Consider the following 25,719-nt stretch of genomic DNA (forward strand, 5'->3'; position numbering starts at 1 on the left):
TCAGCATTTCTCTGAGGAATCGATAAGCTTTTGGAGAATGAAAGAACAAACTGAGAGCGAATTGCTTCATTTGTCTTGACCAATGCTTTTTGGATTTTGGAAAAGAATAGAGCCTGATTTGAGCTTTAACCAATTCAAAAAGGTCTTGTCGCAAATGCGGTTCAAGCTTCTTCAAAGGCTCCTGCTGCATTACTCGGCTTGACTGGTGCCTTTATGTGATCCTGCCCAGTGCTTTTCGGTACCTGTCGCTTCGAGAATGCAATTTCTCGAAGCGCCTTTTCGTGTGAGGGCTGTACACGAGTGTTCCTTTTTTACGTCTCCTTTTCGGTGTTTCCGGTGCTGGCGTCACCACTGGCCGTCCTCTATGGCACTACTGAGGCTGCTAGGACCAGCTTCAGCTGAGAAAAATATAAAAGAAAGCAGAGGAATATTTTTTGTCAGCGTCATAGAGAAACCTATATCCCACACAAAATCACAATTAGGGCCTAGTCACAGGGCCACTAATTGCCCGCCACACAGTGCCATGTCATTTTTTGTGTGAAATGATGAATGCAGTCGTGCCCCATTAATATGACCGCTCTGATATAGACAGCTTTACTGGTGACCAAACTTTTTCAATGCATTTACGCATTGCTTTATGGAAACTCACTGCGCAGACAACAGACAGGTTAAAAATGCATGGAACCCATTGGTATCCATGTGTTTTTGTTCCTTTAATATGGAAAGCAATGAGAACAAAGTCCTGAATGCCTCTACCTGTTGTTCTACCGCTTATAATTTGAGTGCAGAAACCCGGCGGAAGGCAGTTAATGAGCAAATGTCGTCGTAATGGCCTTTCTATGTGTCCATGGTTTCATGCTTTACATTGGCTAGGTGCCCGCTCATCACGCCTTACCATTTGCCACATTGCATGAGTGCCTATGAAATCTAAATTCTGTATGCTGCATTGAAAACCACATTCAGCTGCTCTCAGACGAGTGAGCACAGAGTCCTTGGTATCTGAACACTCGTAGCAGCAGATACTTCAACAACGCCAAGAAGCACTATCATGTGCCTCAAACACTACTATGCCATCAAAACATGCTTCAACATATACCACATGATTTTCGGGATAATAGCTGCCAGAATAATGCTCCTTGAGCTGCTAAGATTACCCAATACTCACTTCATGGTTCGCTACTATGCACAGAAGCAGTCTGCAACCATTAAATGTTTTTTCTGTAAAGATATTTCCTTTCGTTTTTCTTCATGATTCGTTATTACGAGAGGCGCACTTTATGGAAACCTTTCTACGAAACCAAAGTGTCTATTAACGAGGCATGACTTAAACTGTTCTTGAGACAGAAATGACCATTCATAGGGGAACTTTATCCTTTAATGGTCTGAGAATTTTCCTGCCACAAATTCCCAACCACAGAAAATATAGTTGGCAAAAAAGAACTCGAACACAGAGCATGCAAACCAACAGCCCTTACAAAGTAATGGCTTTCTTGTTAACAGTTGTCTGAGGGAGCAATATTTACAGAAATGCGTCCATGGCGCATTATATTTCCTTGTGTATCTCGTTCAGCTGTTGTGCCATCATTTACATGCACCACATCAAGTCTAGTGGCGCCATGTCCAGTGCAGGCTGCGGAAGGGCAAGCCGCACCCACCTTCTGCGTAGGCTGCTTTTATTTTCCGCTGGGAAGTGCTCTATTCGGTGCAGGTGTTGGGAGGCAATCCAACTGGCTACACGTCACCTGTTTCCATTCACTGTTGCACTCTGCTTTCCCTTTTTGAGCTATCCTCGTCCGGCTGGGTATAGGTGAGTGCTAGCAAAATGCAGAGGACACACACACAGGACGAAGCACTCATATGTTTGTCCCTCTGTACTTTTGGTGGCGCTTCCTAATACCCTCAAGGATGTATTTCCAACTAGTCCCAGTAGTAGCTCTTTCGCTTAACGCGATATGTATGCTGTCCTGATGCATTTCCCTCGTACCCATACACCAGAAAGTTGAGACAAGTCGCATTCATGTAAACACTGCTATGATACAATTGGCATCATGAGTGCTACATTGTTCTATCAGTAAATTAAGAACTTTGAGAACAAAGCCGCTAAATATAAGCTTGTAACTGCATGTTTTGTTTTGACAACATTACACAGCTTGGGTATTTACCCAACTGTGCCTGAAAAATGTGTACATTTTCATGGAATGCTTGAGTTAGGCAAATGGAAAAATCCAGGAATATATACATATTTTTTTGCGGTCAAGCACAACTTACCCACTATTATGGGCCCGTCGATGCCCACCATGAAACTATCAAGGTTACTTGTCCAGAGTTTTCAATGTAGATGGGAGGTTGTATTTTACAATAAATTCTCATGTTTTCTTGGAGAACCTACCATAATTAGTTTATTCCCGTGGTGTTGGTTTGGGCACTCTGGTGGTCGTGGTTTGGGTAGCACCTGTCAAAGAAAGAAAAACTCAGTGACCACAAACGCTTGAAACCAGGTATTTTACTGTTCAGGTTCACTTTCTTAGGCTATATTTGAAGCATATATCTGAATGAAGAGCAGCAAGCTAGTGCAGCAAGTTTCACGACATCTGCCTGAGAAGGGTATTCAATGTGTTCATTGAGCTGAATGAAAAAGTGACATATATATAAAATGCTCTACAGAAAACAGAGATGTTCACCACATAAACAATGCCTTCAAACATAGTCTCACAGAAAAAGATATGAAATACTACGTGGTAAGCATAAAGTTAAAACTTATTTCTTCTCTTTCAAATGAATTTCTGGCGTTCGAAGTGGTAGTATAGCGTGATGTGTGACGCAGCTAATTACTGAACACCCGCGACATTACTGCACACTGATACAACTGCATAGTGTTAAGCTATGTGCAATGCTGTAGCAATAGTGTTGCAGTTAACTTTTCTACTTTCGTAGTAGATTATCACTGCTGTAACAGATACTATACACACCTTCATCGCCAGGGAGGGGAGGGGTAGCAGTCGCAGCAGCAGTCAACTGCGGGGCACCGGTAGTGTGCTGGTAGCCAGCTGCAATGAAAGGACTCAGGACTACTTAGTTGCTCTCAATTTAAACAAATCAATCAGTAATGTAATAACATACGCGTATTTTGCTGTGTGAAGACATAGCTCTCAATACCTTATGCGAGGATTGTGCATGTTATAAATCTTCACTAAGAAGTAATGCTCTATTGCAGTATTAGCCTCAACCAAATGAAAATTTCTTCACCTCGAGCATTAATGTAAAACAGATCCCCACTTAGTGCACTTACCTGTGCCATGGACGGCGAAATCTGCAGTAACGATTGTCCCTGACGGTATTGGACAGTAGTCTGAAATAGAGGTACCACAAAGTTACTTCCAAGGAAAACAAATCAACTAGTGTGGTGAATGTGTAGGGATGCTTTCCTGTGTAAGAATGCAGGAAGACTTACCATGGCCAAGCAAGATTTCTATTGGTACAGCACTGGACTGCGATGCTGCAGCGGAACCAATACCTTTGTGAAGAAGGAAGAAAAAAGATAACCGGTCAAGTTCTGCATAGCAGCAGCTTCTGCTCAATACACAGTCTAGCAGTGGTGTTCTATTCGCAACGGGTTATCTTCCTCTGAATTTGTCTGGTCCTAAATTGGGCTTAAAGCGGTTTTGCAAGTTTGTAAGAAGTTCAATTATAAAGGAACATTTTGCCAGATGAATATACCGTGACATACAAAATAGCGCTACAGCACACAGGGGCAAGAAAGAAAACACACAAGCGTTAAACAGTTCATTGGAAACCACGAGGCCGTAAATGCATGGTGTGCATTGCAGAAAATGCAAATCCGAGCGCAAACCTTTTTTTGAAGCATGCAGTGTCACCACTATTAATGCTTGCAAACTTACTCGCGAAATCATTCAGGCAGAAATCAGATAGCTTAAGTGACATGTGCATCGCTAAACAACCTGGCGGCCTATATCTCAAAGAATTAGTTTGTCTAAGAAACCACTAAAATGTTCACCTCCAATGCCTGCGCAATATGTGTCCACTTAATGTATATTTACCACCTTGTGGTTCACAATGAGCTGCTCGCAGTTAGTGCTTGTGTGTTTGTGTTTGTTCGTACTTGACTCTGGGTGCTGTTGTGCTATTTTGTATGTCGTGCTACCAGCAAGCCCAAACTGCCACATTATTAGAATTTACCACAACTGTCGCAGTGAATTCCCGCACTTTGCCCTTGATTCATTCCAATGAACAGCAAATATTGATGACAAGAATATAAACACAGAGCTGTAAGAATAGCTTTCCAAACTTCTGTAGGGATGCATTGTCCAGCACCTAACTGTCACTATAGTTTAAAGAAATTTAAGCTACAGCATGGTACATCACTGCAGACTGATGTAACTGAAGCAATGGTAGCAGGACATTGAAGTAGGAATGTTTTGTGCTTGGCAAGTTATGCTTGCAGTTGCCCTCTATGATTGGCCCCGCTTTCCTTTTATCTTAGATTTACAGGATGAATTTTCCTGAAGAAAGTGCCTCACCTTGTGCTGCACCACCTTCCTCATAGAAATCTGCAATAAAAAGAGACAGAAGATATATTGGAGGATCAAACTTGAGAAGAATTTACTGGGAGAGGAATTTTGCTTGCCCGGGTGGACCAAGGCTCTCAGGCGAGGCTCTTGCACCTTCACGGAAGGGATTGCTCCACGTGTCAACCTTGTGCAGGCATCACTAGTGAAGCAATCCCTCGTGAAGTGTTTTGAGCAGAGCCTGTAGGTCTTGTGGACGTTTTCCTTCGGCCTGTGAAGAAGGTCTGGCCTGTTGGCATATTTCAGCCAAGTTGAAAATCTGAAAAAACAGCCAAATAATCATTTTTTCTTATGTCTGGCTGTAGTAAACAAGCCACATTCTTTAAAATTCTTGAGAGTACGAAAATTCATTTTGTGATCTGTTTTTGGTTTAGGTAGCAAAAGCTACTTTTCTGTTTAAGTATACTTTTTGGGAGCAGCATAATTTCACACAGCGGATGGGAATGGAGGCAGAGCTGCACTGCAGACTGAAGCCGGATCTTACCATAGAAATTATAACTCACACTTTTCTCCAGACATTTGCAGGCTGACCACCACCCATGATCCAATTTTTTTTTATTCCTGCATGGAACCCACGTCAATGTCGCTATGCCAACAATGCTGTGGCAGAAAGCATGCAGCTTTTCCACAGGTTTGAAGTCTAGATTGAGGACAGCCGTTCAGTGAACCAGTAGGCATAGTTTTTCACCTTGTGCATTCACTGTTCACAACATTAACAGGAAACACTGGTCTTTCAAAAAAAGTGAGGGGAGAGGTAACAAAGTTGGGTCCCAAAGAAGTAAAAAAAAATGCCCCCCCCCCCCCCCCCCCACACACACACACACACTTCCTTACCGTGCAAAACGCGCTGCCTCGAAGATGGGTGCCTAAGAAAAAAAAAGATATGCTTCCCCGCCCAACCCCCCTCCCTCCCTTCCGTGCAAAAGGCGCTGCCTCTCCCGTGAATATCCCAAAGCTACATTCCCTTGAACCATCCGCTGGAAACGACGCGGGGAAAAACTAGGCGAACTTTCCGAAAGCAGTCAAGGACCACGCACGAGATAAGAGATATGTCAGGGGAGGAATGACTTTCAGTGCGGTGTTCCAAACTTGGTGTTAGTCAGGCCAGCTCGATAATTTTAGGTGCGATGCGCGCATCGCTGCTGCATGCAGAAACCACGCACGAACATGCACGTAATAATATGCAAGCGCTAAACAGCGTAAAAAAACTGAACCGGAATGAACATTAAAATTTCTGCACTGGCGACGTTGCGGTGCAGCAGTTATATATATAGACTTTGAGGGCACCAAAATCTAAGAGGGATTAAAGTTAGCGATACAAGTCGGGCAGTGAGCACATGCAAACACACAAATGCGGACGAGAAAAGCAAGGTATCAAATGGTCCCACGCTTATGAGAGGCTTATGACCGTTGGGCTATCTCAAACTGCAGCACCGTCCCTTAATTTTGCTTTAATGTCCCTTAAACATACTTATCAAACTCATTTCGCAAAAAAACAAAGCCGCTGCAGTAAACCATACAGGGAAAATACGTTATGTTCCATTGGCAATTTCAAATTGTAGCGCTCAAGGGTGGTCAGAAAGGCACACAGGTGACTGTTTTGCAAACTTGTTACGCAGAGGGGTGCGATAGGCAGTGAATTCATAAATACCTGTGGTCGACAGGAACACTGAAGAAATGCTCTCCGCTCTTGCCGGATGTGCTGCACCACTTCGCGCAACAGTACATGTGCGACATGACGAAAATGACGCCGCTGCAGTGCGAACGTCGCCGAAGTCGCTGTTTTCGCTTGCGCGGCCGACCGGGCGTCGTCTGCTTGTCGTCTGCTGTCGCGTTACCCGCGTCGTCATCTTCGCAACTAATTTTTTTGATATCTTAATTTTAATACCTATGGCTGGTTATAATTTAGTTCGTAAGCATGTTTTTGTTATTGATAGTGGTCGAAAAATTTCACTTTTATTAAGCTTAACTGCAGCCGCGTTTACCGCCGATACCAGGATCGCGACAATCGTTTCGACCGTGGCGGTACCCTAGTGGCGGCACCCTCGGCGCCATGCTCGGCGCGGACGCGCAACTTGCAACATGCCACAGCTATATTAGGTTCTAGGCACTATACCACAGCCCTGGCACGGCCTTGCAGGAGGAAAAACCGTGTTGGCTTAGTGTGCAGGTTGAATTTGAAAAATATTTTTCTGATTATTCACTCTACATTTCTTTTTGTACTTCTGCTCCACTCAATCGGTCAGATTAGCGCTTGGATAGCCGGAAACGAAACTAGCCGAAACAGGCATAGTCCGCTATTCTTGCGCTGCATCGCCTGCCATAAAAAAAAATCAATTTTGGTACCAGCAGACGTCTTCTTGTTGCCGTAGTTTTTCTTTGATTATTGTAAGGTGCAAAAATCATTTTTTATGTACAGGTTTTTGTAGCGTTGCTAACATATTGTGCGACAACCGCTAAACTTGTCCTAACTTTTGTGCAAGCTTGACCTAAAAAAAATGAATACTAAGTCTGCGATTTAGTTCTTAGATCTACTGCTAAAGTAAACATTTTCGTGTTGTACGAAAAGCCATAACTTTGTATAAAACTGATACCAGTGTTACGTACGCCATCGTAGCGTCCCACCAAATTTAGGAAAAACACATTCTAAAATTAACTGCATTACTTATTTAGTTACTGGGCATAGAGAGGTTTAGAACTAATATCTTACGAGATACACACTTTTCTTCCCTATATTAAAATGGTGTCTTTTATATATATATCGGCCTCGTCATTGGCACCGACTCTGGCTGCGACTCGTTGTAAAAATAGATAGGTGTGCAAGCGTAGACTGCGACACTACGGCTCCTTTCAAACAAGTGTTTTTGCTTTGTTAAGCGTTCGTCGCGACACCTCTGATCTATAGCCAAAAGCTTATAACTGTTCTGCGGATACTAGAAAGTATTTCGTAGTAGGTTACTGAGTAGTTTTTATCTCAGCCGGTGTCTGGCGCTACTGAGGTTAATTTCTTAGGCGGCACGCAGCATGCATGTGCTCCCAAAGGGAGGAAAGGCACTGGCCCCTGCGATGAAGCGCGTCGGTTCACATGACATTTGAATTCTCCATGCTTTTAAACAAGGGATGAAGACGAGTCTTCGCGTGTGGACATGATGGCCTAATTATGCATTCACCTTTTGTATACATAAAGAGACGTTCCTTTCGAAGCAATACAATGAACGCCTACATGGCTCAAAGCTGGAAATGACACATTCGCTGTGTTTGAAACCTCTAAAGAGACCATTTTCTCCGAAATGTATCCGCTTTAAATTCGCCTTTGCTGTACGACCATGGGTGCTCTATTCATAGCCAAGGCGGTTTTTGCGAGTAGAACGAGCCTCAAAAATGACGCTGCTCTTTAATTCCGTAACACGTGATTTTCAGTTTAAATTGCCAGTGCATACCGTGGAATGAATGTGCACTGTTTCCTTGGAACTCCGGACGATCTCTTGTTCATTCATGAAGCCATATCTTTCGTGCACACCCCAACGTCGGGTTCTGTTGCTATAAGAACGACAGCATCGAAGGCGATGACGCCATTTCTGCGTCTCATTGTCTCATTCCGGTTGCGGTTTCACATTGCGACATGGAGTTCAGGAAAAAGTTGCGACTCGGCTACTCCAATTCAACAACCACTCCCAGTTAAGAAAAGGCTGAGAACCTATACGTAGTATATTCTGGATTTCATTTTTCTGAGGTTTATGAAATGGTCTGTGAAATTATTTTTGTCGATTTTATGTAGTATGATGGAATTTAAAACAACACTTGTTAACAGTGAGGCATATGGTCCAGCCCGTCCTTTACTCACCAATCATAACAGTGATCACAATCAGATTTTAATGTTTGATTGTATCAACGAAACTAGAGGCACCACATTTACTGGGCTTATAATTTCGTCTCGTGATGTGCTTCTTATTCAGGTAAGAAGAAAAGATTTAGCAATGGTCTGCTTTTTATCATGGTGGAGTTCTGTTCGGCGGTCCTAAATGGTGGCGGAGCTTCGCTGCAGTGTATCCGACTGCCGGGATTTTCAGGATATGCCTGTGGAGAAATTAGGTGTTTAGTCGTCTGCTGCCTTGCCTCAATTCTCGACAACATACTACAATTGGATAACTCAAAACAAAGTAAAGAACCCATTTTCATGACGCCGCGATTAATATTACGACGCGGGCAAAGCCACCCCCTGGATGTCACGCTGTAGCAGACAATACGTCATGATAATCGGTCAACGCCATTGGCTGGGTGGCATTCTTTCAGGGGCATATACCGCTTTCGTTCTGAGTTGTATCCAGATGTAGCTCGAGCCAGAATTTTCGTACTGATGAGGCGTGCGAATAGAAGCAAAGCGGCTTCTTGACGTTGTGGCGTTTTCGTGCGAGGTTTAGCGCCTAGATAAGCAGCCGTAAGTCATTTTCAGACAATAATAAAAGCTCATGCTTGTGTTTGGGAGCATTACAGGCTAGAAATAAATTTTCATATGAGCATGGAATTGCTAGTTCGCAAGTGCCACAAAAACTTCGTCGGCGTTGACACATGAACCAAACTCTGCACAGTAAAGTGGGACAAACACTTTGAACTAATTTTTTCGCGCTTTCACTTTTTTTTTCCCCTTTCGGCACGTTTCTGTGCTGCGATTACCATCTATACGCGAGTAAGGACCCGACTGTTATTCGCAATTTTGGTTGTTTTCGGCGCTAATCCGAAAGCGAAATTCTACAGTCCAGTTTTTAAGCTATTGTCTGAAGTAGCTACTGTAATGGCCCAGATCGTCTGACGCTATATTTGGTGCCTACATGAGTGCGGCCCTTACACGCATAAATGCGGTATGTGTGTTTATTTCGCGCTGATCTTTAAGGACACAATTAAAAAAAAACAGCAGTTAGTAGCACTGGCCACAGTCCGCGGCGTCCTGTACTATTTCACTTACCAATTACAGCTGTGAATAAAATCAGCTTTTCATTGCTTGGCTGTATCAAACAAGCAAGATACATCAATTTCCTTGGGCCGACACTTTCGTCCGTTCAGCGGTCCTGAATGTGGGCGCGGAGCTTCCCTTCAGATTGAGTTGTATCCGACTATAGTTTATCTGCAGCGTCTTTTCTTCACATATACGGTAATAGAAAATGCAGTGTATACTGTTGTTCGAAGCTGCAGCCAGACGGCCGTTTAAGCTTAATGGAACGGCCGATTCTTGCGCTCGAATCTGTTTTCGACAAGAGGAATAAAAAGCGCTGCGTTCGAGTGAGCAGACGACAGTTGTGAAGAAACGTTTCCGATTATTCAGCACACTTTCTGCATTATATCCGAAAACAAAGAAACCATTGTGAAATTCTTGCCATTTATATCGCCATTAAGCAATCACGTTGCGGCCAGAACGCCGTGTTTAATCCAGAACTGAATGGACAGAAGTTTGACGAAAAATTTAGAAGAACGTCAATTTGGGCTAGATGGTGCATTATTTGAGACAAACGTAGCGCAGTCCTGTGGCAGTCTTTCTTGTGTACGTCTTGCTGTAGTGCTATTACCATTTCTGTCTCAAATTGATGAAAAATCTTCGTTTGCTGCAAACGTCCGCCTGAAATTATAACCAATATACTTCCCATCAGCTCGGCGTTTAAGCATTGCACTGTTTTCATGCATCTCTAAACAGGATTGCAGTGGCGAGGCGGTGTCGTGGCGTCAACAAAGTACGTCGCTGAGGAACACACTGGTCATGCGGCTGAAACGCCTTGTCAGCCTGCCGAACGCACTTATTCACTGCTTTTTGCACTCTTTACGTGTTGGCAGAAACAACATGTCTGATTTTTCCAATGTTCGCACACCGTAGAATAGCAGATTATTCTCGTTTTTGACGCGTATCTTCACGCTCCAAACCACTGCGATCGCATGCGCCGCGAGGAGCGATCACCGGCTTTCTGCTTCCCGAAGAGGCCGCGTGGCGCCGCCACCGTCGCTGGAACGACCGAATAGGCCCTTGTCCTCGCAGTCCAAAACCTAAAGGGACAGAAAATGCGCTTCGATACTTCGGCCACGTGACATGGCCCCACTGGCAGGTGCGTTGATAAAATTCGATAAGAAGTGTAGACTTTGATGACGTCACATCGTCACGTGACATGGTCGAGCGCTGATTAGTGGACGGGGTATATATGACGTCATATGAGACCATGCGATATGACGGAGTTGGCAGGTGCGCTGAAAAAACACATTGTGGTAGTCATAAAATTCGCTGATTGGTCGAGGCAGTGGTGTCGTCTCAAGGCCGAGTTTAAAGGCGCGCAGGCAGTTGGCAAGTATCTTTTGGCCCGTCTCAGAAGCAGACCAGCACCCGTGTTACGCGAAGAAAAGTTAATTGCATTCGGGATAATAGATTCAAATACTCAAGGTCGCGAAAGTTACATGGCCACCAGCTGTGTTTAGTGGCTCTAAAGGGATCGTTTTCTTCAAAATACAAAATGTCTCTTTACTACGCGGCTCTTCAATATTTAGGCACATAACTTTAATTTACCGTGGGAAAAATGCGCAATAGTTTCTATATTTAAGCTAAGGGCACGTATCGTGGAATTAAATCTGCATTGTTTCCCTGAAGCAGTGACCGATCGGCTTGTATTTTATCACGAAATTAGTCCTTGCGAATCCCAGCTGCATGCCTGATTAAACGTTGGGTTTCGTTTTGTGGAATAAACTTGGAAAGCGATAATTTTTACATCTCATCGATGTTATATGACTGCGTTTCAGCATGACATGGAAGTCGATAGGATTGCGTCCTCAGTTTTATTTCGTTACTATTTTTGAAGCTTGCTATGACTTTTTAGTGTTTTTTTTACGAAGATTAACCATCTTAGACCCTCATTATCTTCTAAAGTTGAGAAATATCTGAAAAACTGTGCGTAAAATAAATGGCTGAAATCTTCAGTATTGCCCGTTCGCTGCACTCCTCCACGCTCACGGAATTACAGCCTTATTCTTCAGTCAAACATATTTATGCCGGATTATTTGTTTTATTTATCACCCGAAGCTTTTTACGCTACGAAAACTCTGCAACGATGTCCTTTAGTGAAACATCCCTCTGCGTCAGAGAAGAAAGAAGCAACGGCACCGGACTGCATTTGCTAGGCGCACCATTGAACTTTGCTCTTCCGTCAGCGCGGCAGCAAGGAGGGAGCCTTCCGTATACTCTCTCCCTCCCTTACTCACAGACGCGTGCGCCCTTACCCTGCAGAAGAAAAATACAAGCAAAAATAGCTTCACGCCGAATCTCTCCTGTATCTGACAGCAGAGGCCAGGCAGGAAAGGATAGGAGACAGGCTTTTCCCCCCATGTCATGGAGAGTGGATTGTTCGTTTTCCGGGCCAGTGGCGCGGAGGGGTGAACGTGAGAAGTTGGAGGGACAGTGCGGGGGTGGCTAGTGCTAAGGAGCCCGACTACGGGCGCAGAGGCCCACCGCTTTCTCTTTCCTGCCTAGCCTCTGCTGCATCGTCGAAAAAAAAAAGGCTGTCCCCGAGGAAACGAGTGCACGACGAACGGAGCTGCATTCCAGAGCATAAATAACAAGCGCGCGGGGCGTACGCAAACAGCCTACGCCCGCCGGCGGTGTTAATCTTTCATGGTGTGTACAATGGCGACGAGAGCGGAGCTACTATATTTTATAATTCTCTGTATACCCTGTCCTTTCTCCCTTTCTCTTTCCCCCTCCCATTATTTCCATGCACATGTCGAATTCTCGCTGTCGCTTTCATTTCCGGTGGCTGCAGCTCAGGGCTAACGATATAATGCCGCGGCCGGCAAAATCTTTTCCTTTCATTATTTTGTGGCCACCTTTACGCGCACGTAGAGGTGACCACAGTTCCCTGAGGTCGGACGGCAGCACTGGTAAATGGTATGCACTCAGAGGCGCGCGAACTGGACGCAGCACGAGATCGCCGAGGAACCACTACGCAGCCACTATGCGAAGAGGTGTGCGCGCTGGATGCTCGCTCCAGAGACCCACTGCCCACTGAGAAGAACGCTGAGCCGAAACATCCTGCCAGAATTAGATGCGCATTTCTGCAGAAATCTCTGTCGTCTATTATCTATCTAAGAGAGGGCAATAATAGAACCCGCCTTCAACCCCGCACACAACAAGACCGAAAATCCCGCCAAAATTGGATGCTTTCCCGCCAAAACTTCTGTCAACCAGTCTTCTGCCGCGTATCCATACCGAGGTAAAAAACCCTGCTGAAATAAGCTGCTTTTCCAGCCAAAACTTCAGTAGCCTTTAAGACGCCTTTGAGAGGGCAGAGATAGGAGCCGTCTTCTAAGGTCCCCTTTTAAGCGTGTCGCTATAGGACAGATCGAATCCTGACGGTAAAAGACCACTTGAAAGCGTTTATTTTGGTCGAAAGTCTTTTAATCGAAAATAAACGCTTTGAAGTTCTTGCGTGCTACGTGGGAACTCTCTTTCCATAGGCGTCGCGGGTCACACGAAAATTGAAATTAATCTTGCTCACATTTTAATGTTTCTATTCTACGCAGCCACTATGCCACTATAGGACAGGCAGTACAGAGAGATTTATTGAAAAAAAGCTGATTAGTCCCAGTCATATTGTTTACACTGTTGCATAGTGCGATTGTCATTTCAGATAACAGAGAAAAAGGAAAAATCTGGAATCCACTAACAATCGTGCACTTGACTGTACGTACTTACACACTTGAAGACGGAGGTGTGCACAGTGCTCATTTCTTTACGAAACAAAAAGATAAATGTTGGTTTTGTACGTTGTAGCACATGACTTGAAACAGTATGTTGAATGACAGTTCATGACAGTAAGGGACGCCCTCTTTATCTGAGTAAGGCGTAGCAATAAGTATTCGAAGCTTAAATAGCTATGTATAATTCATTGCCACTTAAACTATATCCATTGTGTTGTCAAAGTATTTATTCTACCTTCGGAATCAAACCATTATCAAGGCGGATTCGATCCTGGCCGCGGCGGCCAAATTTCGATGGAGGCGTAATTCTAGAGGCCCGTGTACTGTGCGATGTTAGTGCACGTGCCCTATGTGGTCGATATTTCTGGAACCCTTCATTGCGGCGTCCCTCATAGCCTGAGTCGCTTTGGGACGTTAAACCCCAATTAGCCTATAAACCAGCTATCCCGAATGAATAAATCGGCATGCGCTCGTTATTAATGATGCGATTATAATTTTGCTAATTCCCGCTTTTGTTAGTTTGTCGCCAATAATATACAGATTCCCGTATAAAATAATTCTTTTTGTGTTTAGTGCTGTCACACTGCGCGATCATGCCCGGCGGTGTCAATAAATTATTTTCAAACTGGTCGTTGTCTGCGACATGTTGATGAAAAGGGAAAAGGGAAGGGCAATACGACCATTTGGTAGCAGTTTGACTCCAGCCAGCAACGGGTACTGTCGGTTTACGGGCGCCCCTTCCCGCGCCCTCCTCAGGGCACGTCGGTGACCCGTTTCGGCATTCGCTACTCCTCTCTCTCGACCTTCTCTCCTGGCGCTCCACAAGTAGAAGCGCACGCTCGCACCGCGGATGGCTTTGGGGCCGCGGCGCCGAGGGAAGCAGACGACGCGCCGAACCGCGCCACCGTTTGTAATTGAACATGCGCTCCCTAGCGGATCTGGCCAGACCACAGCCCGGTTGACGAATCCTCGGGTCTCGGGCATAATAGAAAAAGGCGCCCGTGTGCTGTGGCTTGTCAGTGCACGTTAAAGATCCCCAGGTGGTCGAAATTATTCCGGAGCCAATTCCCCTCAACGGCACCTAGCTCTTTCTTTCTTTCTTTCTTTCTTTCTTTCTTTCTTTCTTTCTTTCTTTCTTTCTTTCTTTCTTTCTTTCTTTCTTTCTTTCTTTCTTTCTTTCACTCCCTCTTTTATACAAGCTTTCTTACGGCGCTGTTCGGGTGTCCACCGAGGTGTGAGACAGTTACTGCGCCATTCCATTTCCCCACCAACCAATTTTAAGCACACGCACAAACTCCACTCGGGGCTATAATAAATATAGGTAATTAATATACGAACAAAAATTTGTTCGCAGCAGGAGCCGCAGTGATCATTCGATGATCATGTCAAAGGTCACGTCATGCATGAGTGCGAAATGAGATATACGGGCTCCACCTGGGACTGAACTACTTTAACCAGGCCCCTGTGCACTGGTGGCTGTTCGCTGTGCCACATTTTCGCTGTGAGTTCTGGGATCAAATATATAGCACAGTTGATCTTCAGTTCTGTGGTATGATAGCCAGTCTTCGTGAATGATAACCGCTCCATATCTCGCTTACAGCATTAAATATTTCGCATTTGTGTTTCCGTTTTCATTCGGCCCGGACTGCTCGTGGCATTGCTGCCGAAACTCCGCCTAAACGTCCGGCCATTCCGCGCATGCTTCGAACTAAATTGGCAAACAGCTTGAACTGTTCGGCTCATACTGCCCCCCGCGCTCAGCCACTCAAGTGGGGCGTCGAATAAGCTTTCATCTACGTGGAACAGCGGATAAATATGACCGGGATCCTAGCTGTTAGGATCAGCACGCAATAATAAAGCCTACATCAGTTCTCCGTTCATTTTTCTTTGCCTGTGCTAGGCAACTGACGCAGTAAGTCGGCGCACGTAACATGCTGCGCCAAGAGTGAACAGGTCACGAGAGCTGGACACATATTGTCACATAAACTGGCTCTGCAATGATACTCGTTGGATCTTTGTGCGAAAAACGAAACAGAAGTGCTCAAGATGCTGTAAGCGCGACAGTGCGCCGTTGGGCTGTGCTTTGCGCGAAAAATGCTGCAAAGTGGTCACTAAGGTTGACGCGACTTACTGTCTAAAACTTCCGCTTAATATATTTTAATTATTTGTTTTATTGTTACGCACAAGATTGTAATACAAGTTACAAATCTTTTTGCAGACGACTGCGATCGACTGCAGCCGGCTCTGAAAAAGCTTTCTCTTCAATCACCACCTACAAAAAGAAAAATGTTTATGTCATTACAAAAATTAGTTTTAGTGCGCAAAAAAATAATTTCACTGCCATAAACAAAAATAAATTTCGTAAAAATGTTCAGGAAAATCTGGCCACAATGGTTGCAAACGCACAATTTTGGCAACACTGTGTTTAATTCAAATTGTAACACTTTTTTCCAGTGCACAATGATTGCTGCTCTAGTTTTATTTCACACAAGAATTATTAATTTGTAGTTATTATAAAGTTTAATGAAGAATTATAATTGTAATTAGTAACAAAAATCTGGCCACCACAATTGTTCAGAAAAGTCTGGCCACATTTTTAATAACTTCATTAAACATTTCGAATGTTTAACTTTCAAAACTACGTTACAAATTTTCTATTTTGCTTTAATCATAACTAATAAATTGAGATTTTGTCAAACAACTTTAGTGTAATCGTAATAGTTTTAGAAGCATGCACTGTTGCTGTTCAAGTGCAGTGTGTTTTGCAATGAAAGTCGCATTATTAGCCATGTCGCTCATTTTCAGTTCAAGCAATCGGTGACGAAAAAATAGCGCTTGGTTAGACACTACAGTAATTAGTATTAACGTAAAGCGGCCGGACAAAATCTGCGAAAATTTTGCCTTCGAAATCGAAATCTGACGTCTCCAGTGCAGGATGACGCACCTAGCCTGTTTTTGATTCTTGTGAAAACAATGGAACATGTACTACGATAGGGTTGCGATAACTTTTCTGGGATTCCACTAAACACAGCGCAAATGAGCTTACTATTGGAGTTTTGTTGATAATCAGCAGTGTTTTTCAGCCAACGACAGTCGCCTAATGTTTTTTGTGTGTCACTCGGCATGTGCATTCTCGAGCGCCTGAAAAACGCAAACAGCGCGGGAGTTACGAAGTACTTGAATCCGGTTGCCAAGTTCTTCGTGCCTAGGCCTACAAATTCATCTGGGAGGATCGGAATGGATATGGCGCTGTCTGCAGAAATCCCAGCCAGCCAGCCTTTCCTCTGATCTTAATCTGGATGACAGCGTAACACGCCAAGAATGCATCGCCGAGGCGCCGGCTGCACCAGTCGGCGCACATCGCACGGAATCCCAGGAAGATCGTGCAGCATCTCTCATCAGTCTTGAAATCTCCAGCATTGTTATGCACGAATGTGGCCTTCGCGCAAACGTAGAATTGGTGAGCATGCGGGACGTTCCCACTCATTTATGTCTACAATTGGCAGTGTGAACGGCATAAGCGTGTGCAATTGAAACCACGCAATTTTCGCGGTCTTAGCTGCACTCCTGCTGAACCAATCAAGAGAATGCGTTAAACGTGTTCTTTCGCGCCTCGTTTGTCTGCTTGTCGTCTGCTCGCGGCGCATGTAGATATTTTTGGAAAAAAATATAGATCGGTGCTGTCTACTTACTGAACAGTGAGGCAACATTAGACAGTTTTAAGAGTAGCCTGTGTATGCTTACGTACGTTAAACGCAGGCATTTTGCGCAATTTTACGCTGTTTGCCACATATGCACACTGAGACGCAGCGATAACTTTAGCCTCGTGGCATCTGATTTTCAGAACAGAAACCATATTTGCCAACAAACAAACAGCCTTCTTTTGGCCTTAGAGCGGCTGAATCTGCATTCGAAGTAAAAACAAAGCAAGTTTATTGCTCATGGATTTGCTGCATATGAGATGAGATAAAAAGGCAGCCTGGTGCCCATTTTTGATAAGTGAACATGCTTTTTGAAAAGCCCAGTATGTACGATGAGTGTTAGACGCAGGAGTCGTGCACACTGAACTTAAGAAATAGCATAAATAATGCAAGGGCACATTATGGCCCGATTTGAAATAGCTTTCCCATGTATTTTGGGGCATGTTTCAGTGCACTTTTCTCAACTACCAATACAGATAGCACCTGTCTGTTCGTCATTATTATTTTTGCTTTCTGCCCTTCAACTGAACCAAAACTGTCTGCCAGGCACTGCCACTCAAGCCCTTTGAGGCTTTTGTAGGCCTGATTTAGGTTGTACAATAATGACATGAATAAAAGTACAATCTAAAAGTACTACTATCTGTCACACTTTTAAAACACTAATATTTTATGAATTTTTTCTCTCAAGGGCTAGATTTAAGGGCACTTTTTTCACATTTTTCTGTCTATCTAAAATAAAAACAGACAACTGCACATACATAATTTTGGTTTACTATGTTCCCATTTGTCCACTTATGTACACACAAACATTTGGCCTTCTGCCTTGTACTGTTTTGAAGACAATGGTGCCATTGTAACAAAAAAATTTGTTTTTAGATAAATGAGTTGAAAGTAAAAAGTAACCTTAATAAAAAGTTTTGGCCCATGCTAACACTTTCTGACTGACTTATTCCATTGGCACGACCTCCATTGCCATTATCCAACTTATCTTTGTGTTTTTACCAATCGTTTAGTTTCCTGGGCTTTTTTTTTGCTATGCTGCTCGACAAGCAGAGGTACCTTTTCACGGGTCAACTACTCTTAGCTGGCGGGCAGAGCTGGCGGGCTTGATAACCTTGGCTCTTGCTATGTTACCACCGTTGAATGTTGTGACAGCATCTGCTGTTGACATCCTTAGTTCCTCTGATAATTGATAGGCAATTTTTGGATTTTAGCTTTTTAGCTCGTTTTAATTAGCGAGCCCACTATGTTGAGTGGCATATACATCTTTTTATTTGCAATCCAAAGTTGTCAGTAGCCGGAAAGGGCCACAAAATATAAAAACTCTCATGCTGCAGGCAGTCACTTTCAAGAGCCGCTGGAGTCGGGTACTCCTCCTGGCAGCGTTTAAAATGGACTGTGCCTGGAGAGTTGGGGCCACATGAAAAATCGAAAAAATGTTCTCATATCACCCTAGGCAAGCATTGCGAGTCAAGTGCGTTGACAATTCCAGAGTCTGCTGGCTGCCAGTAAAGAAGATGCTGCATAATTGTGAAAGCCACAGTGAAGACTGTCTATTTATGTATGCATCTTGCATCTATGTCAGTGAAGGGTAGTGAACCACCTGCTACCATGGCTTGCATGGAGCATCATTTCAGTGTGGATGTGTGAGTGATAGTTGGTCACTCACAGTTCCAGGAGTTGGTCACAGCACAAAACGCGGCTGTTCATGTGCGTTTCGACATGCGTATGTCAGCTGAGCCATTCTTAAGCACATTGTTGCTGCTGCAATGAGCCTGCTGACGTGATGTCATCTGAGTGTAGTGGTCCTTGTTGTACATGTTACTGTGCTCCACTTCAGTGAGCACAAATGGAAACTTATGTCATAACGATAGCCTTACAAGTGATACTTAATTTCCAGTGTCAGTGGTTTTCCTATTTGATGCATTTCTTAAAAATTCAGGGGGCACTTTGGCTCTCTAAAGTGCTGCAAGGCGAAAGCCTTTCCTGGCACACTGTTTGGCATTGATGGCGAGACTGTTTGTGCTGTACTACTGCTTTATTTGACTACACACTTTGACTGCACATTACAACTACACACTTTGACTGCCGACTTTGACTGCTTCTTTAGCACGACTCGCTCTGCACATGAGTTCGGTTGTATCCATGGCTCTGTTCGCAGTAATGAGGTATGTAATGGGGTCACCTTCGGACGCCTTACGATCCTGTCAGAGTGGACGACTTTTTATTAGTTGTCGTGTGCTCCAAAAGGGGGCGTCAGGCATCTGTGGGTGACCTCATTACTTCGAATCCGCGCACTCTGACGTCATAACCATTTCGACCAACCGAAAAGCGTGACACCTCTGCTGACAACCTTCTGTCGACAACGATGAGTCTATTAAGGCACAAAATGCACAATCTATTAAGGCACAATTAAGGCACAATGGACTGACTATATGTGTCTTGTCGATAAGTAAATAGGCTACCAGTCCTGCTCTTGATATTTTCGCTAGGGCACAGAAGAAATCAAATTGTGATAATATCTCTGACTCATATTTAAACAAGCTCGAGATTTTCTTAGTATTGGTGCGCACCCAAAAACATTTATTTTCAGGTAGTTCATAACCCAGATGCCCAAGAAGAAGCTCATGAACAAGAGGGTGACTACAGCCAACCATTTGCACTAGATGAACATTCCAGAGAAGAGGAGGACTTAGCCAGCCAGATGCACGTGACGAAGATTCCTGACAAGAGGTGGACTTCATCCAGCCAGTTGCACAAGAGGAAGTCCCAGAGCTAAAAGTTGCCTGCTTTTCGGATTCTACGTATGGTACGCCAGTACTAAGTGAACTGTTTAGTGAAATTAGCACAGTTTCAGTCTCAAAGGGCGATATTCTGCAAGTGGTGTTAAAATGTGCTATCCAGAACAGCTTGACATTTTCAGCATTTGTGGGTTTAGTTTCAATGATTAACAAGTTTCTTGAAAGGCCAGTTCTTCCCCGTTCTCAGAACTTAAGAAAGTAATTGAAGGAACTGGCACATCAATGAATTTCCACTTCTTTTGTCCATAATGTTGCTTATACACAGCTCATGCTTTCAACGCTTGAAAATGCAACCGCAACATATGTTTTTCATCAGTCAGCAATGTAGCTTATTTGGGCTATTCGACATACCATCACAACAGAAAAGGGCACTAAAGGGACTCGACTTCTTGTATCTGACTAAACCTCTTGAACCAAAAGACAGTTTTTCAGATATTTGTGATGTAGAACTGTACTGCGCCTTTGTGGCTTCAACAGCAAACGCTGGTCATAGAATTAGATTTATGTTGAGTGCAGATACACCCCATTTTTTGTTAAATCGAGTGGCTCTGCAATTTGGCCAGTGCAGTTGTTTTTCAACAAACTACCAGCCATGCAAAGAACGCAGAAAGTGATTTTAGCTGCCCAGTGAACTAGCTAAAAGTAGCTTGAAATGTAGGTCTTTTGTGACTCATTTGTTGACGCTATAAATTCAGTCCTAAGTATCTTGGCCAGAAAAAAAAACGTGCAAGGCCTTTCACATTTCTTGTGCAGTAAATTCAGCTGCCTGGGCAGCAGTTCAGGGTGTAATGTAGTTTAATTAATGCCTATCACAGGTACAATTGGTGCCTTCCAAAGGCCAAAAGCATTTTAAATTCCAATACTGGGTATAACAAACAGTACAGGAAAGAATGGAGCTACAAATGGTACTGGATATGTAAGAAGCAGTTGCTTGAGTCAAGCCTAAATGGTGTCCGAACTGCATCAGCACTGATCAGCTGCTGATCAGTGCTGAAATAAATAATAATAATAATATAGGGGAGGGGGGTTCATCCCAGACTGTATGCATTGGATATTGCTTGGGATTGCAAGGCAGTTTATGGAACTGTGGTTGGATGACACCAGCTGCAAGTTCTATATGCGATCACTCCTCCAGCTGATCTGAAAAGCATGCCAAGGCCTGCAAAAGAAAGAAATTTTTGGAAGGCATAGAAGTGGGAAATTGGCTGCTGTATTATATTTTGCCACTTTTAGCAGGTGTAGCTGATCGCTCTTGTGTACAGCATTGGTCCTGTCTTGTGGAGGCATTGCATATGATCCTGCAGGTAGAAATCAAACTGTCACAACTCACACTGCGGGAAGAGCTGTTACTCGAGTTTCATATCTAAGCTGAGCTGCTCTATGGTAGAATTTCCATGGGCTTTAATTTGAACCAACTCATATTGGGGAGAAAATGTGCCACTGGGGCCCTCTTTGGGCACACTCTTAAAGCGGGCAACAATAAGCAAAAGAAGGCAGTAAAGGCAGCGAATGGGGTCCCGCATCAAATCTGCCAAACGCTGCAAATGGAGGAAACTGGTAAAATTTTATTGGCTACAGCTGCTGAACCAAGAGTTCCTGTTTACTGCAACTCACTAGATGCCAAATAAACAGAGAAAACCCTCAAAGTGTTGGTAGGTTGTTTCGGAGGGGTGTTCCATGTCTGTGCCAAACATAAGCTGGCTTCCTGAATGTTCAAGTGAACTTGCAAGCAGTGTGCAGTATCCCCGAATGCTCAAGGAAGGTGTTTTTTTCTCTCGACACAAGTATGCTACAGGAAAAAGGAGCAAATTTATAGTTTTGTAATGCAACTTGTGGACAGGATTTATACACTTATAGAGAACATACGTAAAAACCGATCGGAAGCTTTTGTTATTGTTAAGCCCTTGAAGTGCAAACCAATGAAGTACAGCCTGGTGGCAATGAAACGCAGGTTGAAGGTTGTAGAGAAACCATCAACGGGCATTGTAATTCCAGCTGCAAACATCGTAACTGTTCATGTACTTTTAAAGACTCAAGGAAACACCTATATATCTCTCCAATTCTAAGCTTTCTCACAACGTAACCGATCTGATTAGTATCTGTATGTCTGTTAGCAAAATTTGTTCTCAGTTCAGTTTTCAGTTGCTGCTGCTTTTTTTTTACTGTGCTCAGGTTGCAGAAAAGTTCCTGTTACAGCATAAAACATGGGCACATATTGTGGGCGTTTGTATTCAATGACTGTAGATTAATTCTGGTTTAGCCTTTGTAAGGTATTTGTGCTAGTGGGTACATGGTTCAAAGTGAAGGCACAGCGCACGAAGGAGGGGACTAAGAAAGTGACAAGCACAGCGCTGTGTTTGTCTCTTTCTTAGTCCCCTCCTTCGTGCACTGTGCTTTCAGTTTGAGCATTTTTAACCTCTCTGGGAGCTGCTTCTCTGTATCATTAACGTTTTCTTTACGATAATAGTTAGGACTTTAACAAACCCATTTAGCTAGTTTTACAATGCAGAATGTAAAGATTTCCTAGAAAGCATGATAAGGTGTCAAATTTTATAATTGGAAGAAAAATTAGATGAGTGCTGTCGTGATCCTGAAATGATATTTTTATATGAATTTAGTAACACTAGAAACTACTAAAAATTTTTGTAATGAAAAGAAGATCTGTTCATATAGCTGTGTCAAAAAATTATCAACCAAGCTCACTATTCTGAAAAATCTTTCCTGCAATTACTATCTAAAAAAAAAGCTTGTGGTGCGAGCAATACCAAATTCGTTTGGAACATAAGATTAAAGCACTTTAATATAGTGTGGAGCTTCATCGCCGATTATATATGCACTGCATATCACTTTGGGTTGCAGGTAGTTCATGGAACTGTGGTTGGATGACGCCAGCTTTCACTGTATAACCTATCTGATAAAATATAGCATCTATATGAAAAGAATGAGGAGAGAGAACCCTAGGCAAGGGAGGTAACTGACAGAAGACAGGCAGGTGCCAGCAGCAGAAAACTGAAAAAGAGGAAAATGACAGGTAGAAAAGAACAGCGGTAAGATGGCAGAAGCAAAACTAGCACAAAAAAATCAAGTGGTAGAGAACATTAGTGCTGAGAAACATAAGGTAACTAGAAAGCAGTGCAGCAGAACATACAACACGACTGGAGTGCAGAAAGAGAGAAAGGGGTAAAGAGAAAATATGAAAGGAATAAAGAGCTAGGTGAGAAGCTGCAAGTAGGTGAGATGGGAGAAAAAAAATAACTAATTGCTCTATTTACCAGAACAGAGCTTGCTTATATCAAAAACTTGTGCACTTTTGCGTTAAATTTTAATAACCATGGGATGACCTAACAAGGTTGTTATATGTTATTACTCAGCAACTGTGAGATTTTTTCTTCTGAAATCTGTGTATAAAGAGTTACATATGTATGCACCAAATCTGGCACACAAAACGAAAACAGTTAATGACTTCTCCCCATATAAACAGACGAGCCTCTGCTTTACTTTTCATGTGCAAAATATGTGATATCTACGCTGCACTACTTATTTGTACTCAAACATAAACATCTGCCAATGTGGCTATAGCTGATCACAAAGCTCTGACATTGTTTACGAAGTTGCACAGCACAAAAAAAGCCCACATCAACAACTTTTACATTGACAAGTCCCACATAGCACATTTTGCAGAATGGCCTGCAAGATTCTTGCAGTCCTGGCACTCAACACGATAGAATTCTGTGTGCTCTTACAGGTTCTACTGCAGCAAGTGTGATGGTGCACCATCCCAGGTAGCACTGAAGATTAGAATAGTGTTGTAAAAATGTTATGTAAGTTGGAGTAATGTACATGTTGCACTGTAACTTTACATTAACATTAAAAATTAACATATAACGTTATAAGTTATATAGGAAACGTTACTTTCACGTTCTAAACAACCATTGTTTTAATATAATCTCCTAAATTTTATTATGATGTTAGAGTCGCAACTATAAAACAACATTGCAAATATATTTCGAGCACGGATTTCCAGACATTTTTTCACTGTTCGTAGAGTAAAGATGTTTTTTCAACTAACAGTACCTTGTAACCACACCTCTTAGATAGTATTCGCCATAGGTTACATGAAGAGCCCCATTATTTTTTCGCAAATATTACCCATTCCCCACTATCACTCATGGGACATCCCGCAGTAGCGAGTATATAAGCTCGACGGCATGATATCCGTTTGGAGGTGAGTGAATAGGAGTTGCATGTTGTGCTGTAGTGTAGTGGAGAAGGTGTCATTCTTGTGTTTGGTTCTTGCAAAGTGTTGTAAGCTGTGTGCCGCCACCACAGGCAGGCCTGCATGCTTGTGCGGGGCTGCTTCACCATTTTCGAGAAAGTTCCATTCATGTAGTTTACGCGTTTCATGAATGTTTGGGGAAGGTTATTCGAACATTTATATGTAACATTACAAAACATTAGAAAGAAAGGACATTAAGTACATTGAAATAACATTTGAGCATAACAAAAATGTAACATTATCGCAATGTTTTGGTGCTACCTGGGATGATTAGTGTCTTTGGTTGGCATTGCTCCTCTAGGAGCAGAAAGTGCCTCGTAATTTCGTAAAAACCAGGGTGATACTGGCAACAGGCTAACACCCAAAATCATAAAGGAAATTTTTGACCTTGGACGCGCTAAAAATAGCAGTGCAACTGGAGAGAGAAGGAACTGAATTCCAAAACAAAGCATACAGCACTCTGCACACAGTCCAAATGATGGTGAGGAGAGATTACGCTTAGATATTTTTTTTACGATATTCTAAAGGCCAGAAAAAAAATGTGCAAACAGCAGTAAAATTTTTCACCCTCTTTCAAATAGCTTGAACACACATTAACCACAGGCCTTATCAAATGACCACTCCACCTTGGGAAAAAGCAACCTAGGTGAATATTTCTTGCTGGGAATCTGCTGGTTCCAGCAATACATGGTGTATAGTCCATTCCCAGCAGCTGTGGAACAAGCAGCTGTTGGAACCAGCAGCTGCTGGAGCCAGTAGCTGCTGGAGCCATTAGCAGCTGGAATTGGCAGCTGCTGGAACCAGTAGGTGCTGGAACAATTAGCTTCCGGGGTATCATCGAAACTTTACATTTGATTCTGTTTGGATAAACCATTCATATGATGTCAATTTATTTTCTAACCTTTCTGAAGCTTTAAAGAACAATGTTAAAGTAACTTCCTTAACATTAAACACATAACAAAAATAGCAAAAAACACTTCAGACTGGTAAAAAGGTAAAGTCATCCTGCAGGACCGTGCAGATCTGCCCATAGTGTAATGCACGTACGCCTTTAAACCCCACTTTAAAAGGAACAAATAGATAAACAACAAACACTGCAATACACACACGTTGCATGTGGAACTGGTACACCCACATTCTAATACCACCATGCGGGCTCATTCTTATTATCCCACATTATGGGTGTTTCACAGATTTTAGTGGGGAGTGGTTAATAAGTGAAGCTTCGATGAAATGTTGGCACTGTTTTTTCAGTTTTTAGCACTGTCTGTTGAAGAGATTTAGCTGCAACATTCTTTTAGCTGAAAAATATTATTACCACACAAAAAAAGGAGAAAGCTCTCCAAACAGAACAGCAAAATGTTCTTTGCTGGAACCATCAGAAAACCACCAAGTTACCTACTGAGACCAGAAGAAAACCAGTAAGCTGGAAGCAGAACAACCGAGCCAGCAGAAACACAGCTGGTTTCCTTAAAACTTGAGGTCGTGTGCTTCAACTAATACACAGCAGGCATATCTCCTGTGAAGCTGGTATTTCATTTTCACCATGAAAGCAGACTGCAGACGTCCCAAAATCTCCCATGTACCTATTGCAGCTAAATCATCACAAACCACTGCTGGCAAGTGGTACT

The 25,719-nt window shown here is 43.2% G+C and overlaps 1 protein-coding gene across 1 annotated transcript; it reads right to left on the reverse strand.

Annotated features, from left to right (window-relative positions):
• Nucleotides 1-209: 209 nt before the first annotated feature.
• LOC149350067 (uncharacterized) lies at nucleotides 210-6,331 on the reverse strand. Its single transcript, XM_089579084.1, has 8 exons — nucleotides 6,238-6,331; nucleotides 4,646-4,845; nucleotides 4,539-4,568; nucleotides 3,452-3,514; nucleotides 3,290-3,349; nucleotides 2,970-3,047; nucleotides 2,390-2,452; nucleotides 210-398 (listed from the first exon to the last, which is right to left on the reverse strand). The coding sequence occupies exons 1-7, from the start codon at nucleotides 6,321-6,323 to the stop codon at nucleotides 2,400-2,402; spliced, it is 570 nt and encodes a 189-aa protein (XP_089435210.1). The 5' UTR covers nucleotides 6,324-6,331; the 3' UTR covers nucleotides 210-398; nucleotides 2,390-2,399.
• Between the last annotated feature and the right edge of the window lie 19,388 nt (nucleotides 6,332-25,719).

Source organism: Amblyomma mixtum, chromosome 3 (assembly GCF_055824585.1).
Source record: "Amblyomma mixtum isolate Tamu chromosome 3, ASM5582458v1, whole genome shotgun sequence".
Taxonomy (NCBI): Eukaryota; Metazoa; Arthropoda; class Arachnida; order Ixodida; family Ixodidae; genus Amblyomma; species Amblyomma mixtum.